Raw genomic sequence first — 10,266 nt, 5'->3', positions numbered from 1 at the left:
ATTTTAAATGCACGGCTAGTATGCCCTAGTTGTGCTTTTTTGTTAACTTCAGTGATTAACGCGCAATCATATCTCTTCGTTTCAAAAGATTAACTTTTGATATTGTATGCTTTTGAACTTCTAAATAAGTTTTTAAATTTTTTTTCTCATCGAAATTTCTGTTTTAAAGTAAGAGCATTTTATCAGTTCATCAGTTTAGGCTAGTCTAAACTGATGTAAAATTTATCGGCAAGGATAAAATGTTAAAAATCCAGCTTTTAAAATTCTTCCAATTTAACACAGGAATTTTTTATCTGGACGCTCCCAAGTTTAGGAAAAGAGAAACTTTACATTAATTTTGTCTTTTTCGTCAAATACTGCAAAGGTTTTGTTGGTTGGGGGTTGACGTTTAAGCCGGTCTGTTGTCTTGTTAACAGAATCTCCACAACGCTTTTAAGATCTCAATAAGTAATGGATATCTTTCGTTGATTGCAAAACAAACAATACATTTCCATCAACTCAGTTTAATAAGCTATAATGGGCATCGTCTTTTTCTCATTATGCCAGCTCCGACTTATTTCAAAATATAAAATAGAATGGAATATTCCGTTTAGCGACCTGTATAATAGATCAAGTGACGCGCGCACTAGCTATACAGCTTCAGATAACATCTCACGAATTTTTTTCTGCAGGTGTTACAATTCTTGAATTTTCAAAAGACTGTTTACTTTGGGAGAAGTGGTCTGTTATCAGTAAACAGCATCATATCACTCCCCTTCGTGCAGGCACGCCCTAGCCTGAAACTCTCCAGCGTCAAAAAGTTTTTTCCAAATATAAGTTTATACAAGTCCCAAAAAATACTATTACAATCAAAATCCAAGTGGGAAATATCACACTGTTTAGTTCAAATGTGCCAAATATGTCTTTAAGAACTGAACAAATATCAGGCTTGCGTTCGGTTTGCGGAATTTGAAGGTAACTTTGATATTGAATTTTTGAGATTTGACGTCAGATTTTGTGCAAAAATAACTTCATTATCGACAATTATCACAACATACCATGGGAGACCACACGTTGAGTATAAAAGATACAGCAGTTTTGAAAACAACAAAATTTATGCCATACATGTTCAAAATAGTTTGCAATGTCTAGTCTTTGTTTGATATTTCAAAATTGTTTATCAGGGTTTGACCACTTAACAGACAAATGCAAACAACCTGTTTTGATTCATGTGAAACTGGCTTGGACCCCAGGAAAACAACCCTTTTACAAACTGTCTTGATTGTAAACACTGGAGACAAGGTTTGTAATGTGCATCTACAGCCAAAAGAAAGGCTTTTTAAGGAACAGTTTTTCAAGTATAGAACAATTGCTCTTGGTACAAAAATTGCCAATAAACAGTTCAGGTTATTTGAAAATGTTCATCTTCCATTTTTAACAGTGTCCACTCTATATACATCATCCTATTCATGGCAAACAACAACATAGAGAAGTTTGTTTTATTGTTTTCTCCCCAGATAAATAACTATAACTAGTTGAGCATAGGAGGTGGAGCAAGGGGCAGTTGAAGATGGGGGTGGGGAGTGGGTTGCTGCAGCCCCCCCCCAAAATTTTTTTGTGTGTGGTGCCCGACATTTCAGAAACTAATATATTGCTGTCACAATATAAGATTGGTTTGGCAGAATATTTTTTTCGTGTGAACTGTATCGATATTACAAACAGTTCAGTTTTGGAGAATTTCAACACATTATTTTCTCAGTCTCTCATAGCTCAGTTGTTAGAGTGCCCTTCTTGAGTCCCTCCCCTCTCCCCTCCCCTAGAGGCCGTGGGTATGTGCTTGGCTTGGCACATGATGAGCACCCCCAACCCACCCACACAGACACACACGTTTTAAAGTGCTCCCCTGCCTCTGATGAGCACTACGAAAACAGTAGTCACTGAAAGAAAACATTCTTGATGAAGTCTAACAAACCATGCCGGTTTGTTTTTCCATAAACAATTTCTCAGCAAGGGCATCTCTTACTGCACTTGCCTGCTAGCTTGAATCCTTTATTTTCTCACACGAGGTCATTTGCAGAAGTTCTTTTACCCGGTTTCTATCCCTTCTTTGGTTTGTCACCGTACCGAATGATAAATCTAACTTTAGTAGTTGTTGTCTTGACTTCCTCTTTACTACATTCACTCTTCCTTACCATGACTCGCCATCTTCCTTTCAACTGACCAAAGCAACCTTCAGTCATTATTCTTGCTCTACTTAATCAATAGTTGAAAAAGCTCTGTCTTGGTGTTAGAACTGCATTGCTGTAAGGCTTTATAAGCCAGGTTTGGAAAGGAAATGCGGAATCACCAAGCACTAGGGGTGGTACAGTGACCCCACAAACGTCCTTAGCAATCTGAGGAAGTAGGTCAGTTTCTTTCAAGTCAGCCCAAAGTTTGTTGACTGAAACCCCCCCCCCCGGTACTTATTGACCAGTCAAAAAAACTGAAATGTTCCACAAGGCACTCAAAACGTCTTTGAATCTGTCTTCAGAAATAGAGATTACTCCATGGAAAATGCGCGCGTACGATTTTTATTCATGAGTTGAGTAGTATAAGAAAACAAATGAGTGAGCCTAGCGAACGAGTAAGTTTTCTAATACACCTCAACAAGTGAAAACAAAGCATTTTTCATGGTGTAATTTGTTTATTTTATTGGTGCTGAGACTTTTTCGTGCCATGATTACAAAGCAGGCAAGCGAAAGTACACAAAACGGTGTCGAGGCGAAAAGCTTATTCAAAGCTGAACAATGGTCAAAAGTATTTTAAATTCTAAACTGTCTTAAAAACTAGATGGTAAAAATTAGAATTTCTCCACGTTCTTAAGGCTATTAAAGTGTCTGCTAACAATGGCAGAGGTTACTAACTGCTACTAGGAAGAATTCTTGTTCGTCTAATAAAGTCGCTGGGCGAGTCATTTCCATCTTGGCACTGTATGACTCGCAGATTTGTTGACCAGATTTATTGTAATCTACGGAGCCCCATAAGGGACACACATCACTATTATTTCACTGCTACTTTTACCGACACTTTTACTGCCACTTTTAGTGCCACTTTTACTGCCACTTTTACTGCCACTTTTAGTGCCACTTTTAGTGCCACTTTTAGTGCCACTTTTACTGTCACTTTAGGTGCAACGTATGTATCGCAGGCTCGCCACGTGCATAAACTTAATTATCCTCTACGTAGCCAAGATCTGGTCAAATCAGTCGTGTTCGACTTCTTCTGTGTCAGAGTATGAAGATTTCATTAATATTGCTTTTAGTAGCTATTTGTACTACTTCGAGGGCAGTGGTTCCAGATTACTTACCTGCAATCAGCAGCAACACTCTTTCTCGTGACGAAGTAATCAAAACCTACTTTAACCTTGGATTTAAAGCTCAAGAAATCGTTTTGTTCCTCGTGAGTGTGCATGGTATACGTATTAGTCTACGACATTTGAAGAGAATTCTACAGAGACTTGGTTGCAGAAGGCGTCGATTTCAAAGCAACCTAGATGAAATAGTTGGGGTAGTGGAAGCGGAATTAAGGGGAAGTGGGAGTCTTCTTGGCTACAGAGCTATGCACCAAAGAGTAATAAATCATTATGGACTTGTTACTACAAGAGAAGTTGTTCATCAGGTATTAAAGATCTTTGACCCGGAAGGAGTGGAACATCGATCAAGACACAGACTTCGAAGAAGGGTTTATCGATCTAAAGGTCCCAACTATTTATGGCATATAGATGGTTATGACAAACTGAAACCGTTTGGCTTCTGTGTCCATGGTGCCATAGATGGTTTCAGTAGAAGGATTTTATGGCTTGAGGTTTCATCGACTAACAGCGATCCTCGAGTGGTAGCTCAGTATTATCTTGACTGTGTTAAGCAGTTGGGAGGTACTGCGCGTATTATTCGTGGAGACAGAGGAACTGAGAATGTGAACTTGGCAGGCATTCAGCGTTTCTTTCGTAGATCCTCTGATGATGATTTTTCCGGAGAGAAGAGTTTCATGTATGGCAAATCAACTTCCAATCAAAGAATAGAAGCCTGGTGGGGTCGTCTAAGACAGGGCTGTGCAGATTGGTGGATTGAGTTCTTTAAGAATCTCAGGGATTCTGGGTTGTACAATGATGACAACGTCATACACCGAGAATGTCTCAAGTTCTGTTTTATGGATCTGATTGAAAGTGAGCTACACCGAGTTGTTCTTGAGTGGAATGTGCATAGAATTCGACCATCCACCAATTTGGAATCTCCGTCTGGAAAGCCAGATATTCTTTACTTTCTTCCAGAGTTGACAGGTACACAAGATTGTTGTACTCCGATTGACATGGATGAAATTGAAATTGCAGAGTATTTGTGTGAAGCCCGACCGCAAGCAAAAGGGTGTTGTCCTGCCTTCAAGGGACTGGCAGAAATGATAATGGAAGACGAGGGACTAGACATGCCTACTACCGTCGATGAGGCTCGCCAACTGTACTTAGTTCTTTTGGACTTAATTGACGACTTATAATCATTCGCTCAGGGTATAGAATAGATTCACTGAGTGGCGAGAAACCGTACATTTTATTCCATTTAAGATATGAGACAGCATTTTGCCCGTCAGCATTTTTGACGTCTGCTAACATACAATGGCGAAAATACCTGAAGTTTCAAGAAAATATTTCTTGTTATTCAAAGCGTTTAAAAGTTCATGTAAGACAGGTTCCGTTCCGTTAATTAGGTCTTTGTGCGTAGTCGTAAAGTTGGCATAACCTCTTGACAGTTTGTAGAAAGAGAATCGCCATTAAATAGATTTACCAAGCATAAAAGCGGAACTCCTCGGTTCATTTGCTTTGCCCTTTATTTAAATCTGCATTGGCGCGATGAAAAAATTTTCAGGTTAAGTAAAAAAAAAAATAGGACTTGAGCAGTTGAAAGGATAATTAGTGACAGGCCAACACGGACTCCCCGCGTGGTTTGTGTTTGCGACGCAGTATAGCATTAATTTAAATTTTCGCTCTAACGAGCATGTCCTTGCGAGATTTACCTCTCTTATAAGATACCAACGGAGGCCTTGGGAAAATATTTTTCAGCAACGGCTGATTTTGTATTAATTCCCAGTTGTCCATTAATATTTGTTTAATGTCGCGTACTGCTGGGTGGTATGTAGTTACAAATGGCAGTATTTTTCTGTCCGTTTTTTTATTGATGTTTTGCTGGAGCGCTGACTGTCTATTGGCGAAGTTGACTCCTGTTAGAGACCTCTCTATAAAGTTATTTGGATAGCCGCGCGCTTTAAGGCGCAATTTGAAGTTAGAGAGGCTCTCTTCAAATCTTGTTTTTGAAGAGTTTGTTCGAAGTAGCCGTGTTGCTTCGCCTTTAATAAAGCCTCTTTTAACACCCGGTGGGTGACACGAGGTAAAGTGAGTGTATTGGAATGTTTCTGTCGGCTTATAGTGTGTCTTGATGTCAAGGATAGATTCTGTGTTGAATCTATCCTTTATATACTACTGTGCCCAGGAAAGTTAATTCGTTCTCTGAAATTTCAGCTGTAAACTTAATTGTGGGGTGGAATTTGTTGGCTTGTTCAATGAATTGACAAATGTCTTGTCTTTCGTGATCCCAAAGGGAGAAAACGTCATCAATGTATCGTTTCCATTTTCTTGGTTTGATATTGCTTTGGCGAATTAGTCTTGTTTCAATGTCTGTCAAAGATGTTGGCAAATGCAACTGCCATTTTTGTGCCCATGGCAGTTCCATGAGTTTGTAGATAGTTCTCGCCATTAAATTGGAAAGAATTTTCCTTTAAAATTAAACCAAGCATTTCCTTTAGGAAGTGAGTTGGGATAGGAGGGTTGTTATTGTGGAACGTTTCGTATGCTTGGCATACTATTTCCATTCCCTCTTCATGTGGTATATCAGTATACAAGCTGGTTACATCCATAGAAACTAGAATTGTATTCTGTTGTATCTTTGTTTTTTCCACAAAGTTGATGAAGTCGGTAGTATCCTTGATATAGGATTGTTGTTGTTGAGCAATTGGTTGTAGTAATCTATCAACGAAAGATGAAATTCTTTCAGTTGGGCCCTAACAGCCGGATATAATCGGTCTTCCTACCGGTTTGGGCTTGTGAATTTTTGTGAGGGTGTAGAATATTGGTATTCTTGGTGGAGAGGTAGTTTGCAAAAGCCATTTTTTTGTCATGTCATCTATGTGTTTACCTCGGTGAAGTTGAGTGATAATTTCATCCACTCGGTGTTTTGTATCTTTCACCATAGGTTCTTTTAGAGGTTTGTAGTGCTCTTTAATGTCAAGTTGCACTTGGGCCTCTTTTATTTTGTCTGGTTTATTCATGATGACTGTTGTTGAGCCTTTATCTGCCCTTTTAAAGTTAACCGTAGGGTTGGTTTTTACGACTGAATTTATTCAGGAGTATTGTGGGTAGCCACGGTTGGTCGGTTGGTCCATCATCTGTAGACTTCTCATTGCAACTCCGCTGACCAGCAGATATACTTGTAGAAAGAGTGTAGCAAGGCGGCCGTATAAAAGCGGCCGTATAAAAGCAGTCTTTTAATTTAAAGGGGTTTACAAGAAAAAACAGAAGCAAAGAAACAAAAGATGGCTGACAATTACGTGTAGAATTAAGTAATCGACCGCCAAAAAAGTGAACATTGAGAGCCATTAATCAGCATTAATCGATCGATGACTTTCGTGTCTATCTTTCGAGCTAGCGTCGAACATGAAGGAGCATTCGAAAATTAAATCGGGTTTCACATAAGCTTCCATCAAAAATCAAATCTATCTAGAAACCAGAGCGTTGGCTAAAATCGCGTACGTGGTTTCGTGTTTGCAAGAAAATATTATATATTATGAATATTAAAGTTCGTCATATTTTATCTGAATCTAGTCTATAGACGTCGTTGTGCTTTTATTTACAGTGTAATTACTACACGGCTTCAATCCTTTTATTTTCCTATGCAGATATTTAGAGCAAAATAATAGACAAACCAAGGTAAAAAAAAAGAAAAAAAAAAAAAAAGAAAAAAGAAAAAGAAAAGTAAATATACCCCTTCTTGGCGTCGAACCGTTCCCCATTAGATTCGCAGACTGATGACTATCCCTTTGTGCTAATCTGACAAACGTGGAAATATTGGAATAAAATTTATAAATGTATTCATTGAACCGCTGATAATCTGCCACGACCACCGTAGGCTCAAACAAGCTTTGACAGCGATCGTGTATCGATAGAAGTTCTTGCAGTAAATGGGGTGATCTACTGGCCAAATGACCTGTTTTACTGCAGTGTAAGTGGCTCAATTTACTCACCAAATGAATTGTTGTACTGGCTATACTTTCTATTCGTATCATGGATCTGTGGAGACGCTCGGCAGTGGTTTTCTCAGAAATTGAACCTCACAGGATCGGGGGACGGACTCGCATAGTTTGTGTTCTTTGTGTTGATCTTCTGCTTCGCAAGTCCCATTACATAACACAGGTAAGCTTCTACTTATAGCAAACAATATGTTTTTATGAACAAATCCTAAACATGTAGATCGACTGTGCTTCGGTCGTGTTCGGGAAGTAGTCGTACAGTCACCTGACAAAGCACATGATTTGTTGTGGTAAAACGTTGGTGATCCGCCATTTTGTTTCGAACTTCAGTTTGGGGCAAGCACTTTTGTTAGCTGTTTTAGTGGGAGATATGTCTGATGATCTTAAGAAACAAATGAAAAATAAAATCCCAGATGACCCCACAAAGACAATGGGCTTATATTCATTAGTGTCGATAGCAACTGACGCAAAATATGACTTGACAACTAATATTGATGTTACTGATGGACTCACTAATGGTGCAGAGTGTGTCATAGAGAACATAGATTACAGAGTTGACAATTCCACCAGGCCAAGTATTATTTGGGTGTCATTTCCACATTCTGAAATAGGCAGAAAGCAGCGCAGAGAAAATGCACATTTGTACAAAACAAACATAAATAAAGACTGGACACCAGTTTTAGAAGTAACAAGACAATTCCGAATCAGTAAAAAATGTCAAGTTCAAATTCTTAGGCGACAATTTCCACTTAGACCTGCTGCTGCCAAGACTATTCACCGTTGTCAAGGTGACACATTAGATGAAGCAGTTGTTGATTTTCCAGCATCCACAAGGGAGCACATGCATTACGTTGGCTTAAGCAGAGTAAGAAACAGTTCTGCACTTAGTATTCTCAAATTGAATGAAAACAAAATTAAGGTAAGCGAAAAAGTAAAAAATGAAATGAGCAGACTTAGAAAAGAAGCAAGCCTCAGGCCTTTAGCAGTTTTAGAGACTGTACATGTAGATTCTCCACAAACAAAAACAATCTTGTTTCAGAATGTAAGATCTCTCCACCTGCACATAGAGGATGTGCGAAGTGATTACAACATTCAAAAATCTGATGTCAATATTTTTGTTGAAACAAAGCTTTGTTTGTCAGATAGGGATGAAACATACCAGCTGAGCGGATTTACACTTTACAGAAATGACTTCAATCACTCTACCTTAAGAACTTGCTATGGAACTGCCGTGTACATAAAGAATGATATGAGTTGTATTGAAATTCCATACAGGTTCAACTTTAATAATGTAGAAATAACTGTTATGGTTCTAAGCCATCCAATTCCAAATTTTCATGTGGTTGGTATCTATCGGTCTAAAAATAATGTTTCAATTTCGCAGTTCATTGATGCACTCACTCATCTTCATAACTCAGTATTGACAAACCCTGCCATACCGACTGTAATCCTTGGGGATTTCAATATCAATCTAATGCAGGAGACTACAGAACAAAACGCTCTCAAAAAATGTTTGATAACAGACAGAGGATACAATCAGTTGATCAACCAGTATACAACTGACTACCGTACACAAATAGATCATATTTACACAAATGTACCACAAATTGTACAATCTGCAGGTACCCTAGAGTCCTACTACAGTGATCATAAGCCCATCTTCATTTCCCTGAAAGCTTTGTGAACATATCATTTTCCAAATTAACTTTCCCTTTAATACTATGATGCATCTGAGATAAGATTTTGAACTATACAGCTAATGAAGACCAATAAAGTAACTACATTGTACTTTTACATAGTAAGTAATTCAAATAAAAATGAATCTTAATGTATTTCACAGCTTTTTAAATCACAAGCAAATAAGACAATTGCTTTTGCACTGACAATTAAAGAGTGTAATAATTTGTATTTACTTCAATCTGAGTGTGGTGTTAAATCAATCATAATGATCATTATTTATTTGCCACATTACAAAAACAAGTTTGCCCAGTTAAGTAAATGATGGGGCAGAATGTTATCAATAGTTTGAGTTGGTAATACCTGGCATGGCACACTTCGGTAAATAAATAAAAAAAACATTCATGTTAGTCTCATATAGATGACCAGTCTGAATATTCCAGAATGAAACGTTCCACATTTTGAATGGCAAACTGCATGAACTCTGTCAGAATTTGCACAATACGTGCAAAGATAAATTTTTCAAATGAAAAATCATGAAATTGCAATATTTCCTGAGAGTGATGGAGGGATGTTAAAATAACATCCTTTCCTCAATCCCTTCCATACAAGGGACATGTCCAGCCTCCATACACAAAACAGGTAAGTTGTTATTTTGGGAGTTTGAAGGGGGAGGAAGGGTGGGGAGCAAAGGTGAGAAGCATTACATTACATAGATCATAGATACAACTGTTTACAAGCATTTTAAGTACAGTGTAGAAAAATTTATACACTTTGTTATTTTACACTCTAACCTATCACCTTCAATGTGTATTTGTAGGTGGAAGACTATCGTGGTACTATAGAAATATGATGAACACCATTATGCAAATGACACAAAATTGAACTTTTACTACAGATATCAGTACATGTAACTGTATATGGAGGCTGCAACAAATTGAAATCCTGGCTGCCAATTGGCAGAACTGCCTACAAAAATACCAAGAAATAGAAATATACAACTACTACCATATGGAAGGAACATCAAGTACTTGTATGTGAAACCTACAAGTGGCTGCCAATTGACAGAATTTTCTACGAACATACCAAGAAATAAAAATACACCACAATTACTGTATGGAAGGAACATCAAGTACATATATGTGAAACCTACAAGTGGCTGCCAATTGACAGAATTTTCTACAAACATACCAAGAAAATAAAAATACACCACAATTACTGTATGGAAGGAATATTGATAATTAATTTTTATGTGAGACCCACAACTGCTGATACCCA

The 10,266-nt window shown here is 37.9% G+C and overlaps 1 protein-coding gene and 2 pseudogenes across 1 annotated transcript; 1 reads left to right on the top strand and 2 right to left on the bottom strand.

Moving 5' to 3' along the window:
- Positions 1-1,942: 1,942 nt before the first annotated feature.
- Positions 1,943-2,939, bottom strand: LOC144648468 (uncharacterized; annotated as a pseudogene).
- Positions 2,940-2,988: 49 nt separating this feature from the next.
- Positions 2,989-4,720, top strand: LOC144648739 (uncharacterized). The gene has a single exon (XM_078508211.1). It carries the CDS (start codon positions 3,253-3,255, stop codon positions 4,507-4,509), a length of 1,257 nt encoding a protein of 418 aa, XP_078364337.1. The 5' UTR covers positions 2,989-3,252; the 3' UTR covers positions 4,510-4,720.
- A 192-nt stretch (positions 4,721-4,912) lies between these two features.
- Positions 4,913-5,715, bottom strand: LOC144648738 (uncharacterized; annotated as a pseudogene).
- Positions 5,716-10,266: the final 4,551 nt, after the last annotated feature.

The sequence above is a fragment of the Oculina patagonica genome, chromosome 4, assembly GCF_052425735.1.
Source record: "Oculina patagonica isolate OP01 chromosome 4, crgOcupat, whole genome shotgun sequence".
Classification (NCBI taxonomy): Eukaryota; Metazoa; Cnidaria; class Anthozoa; order Scleractinia; family Oculinidae; genus Oculina; species Oculina patagonica.
This window is presented reverse-complemented; position numbering and strand designations above follow the sequence as displayed.

Excerpts from the sequence above, each read along its gene's own strand:
- LOC144648739 (XM_078508211.1), top strand. The coding sequence starts at position 3,253 with ATGAAGATTTCATTAATATTGCTTTTAGTAGCTATTTGTACTACTTCG.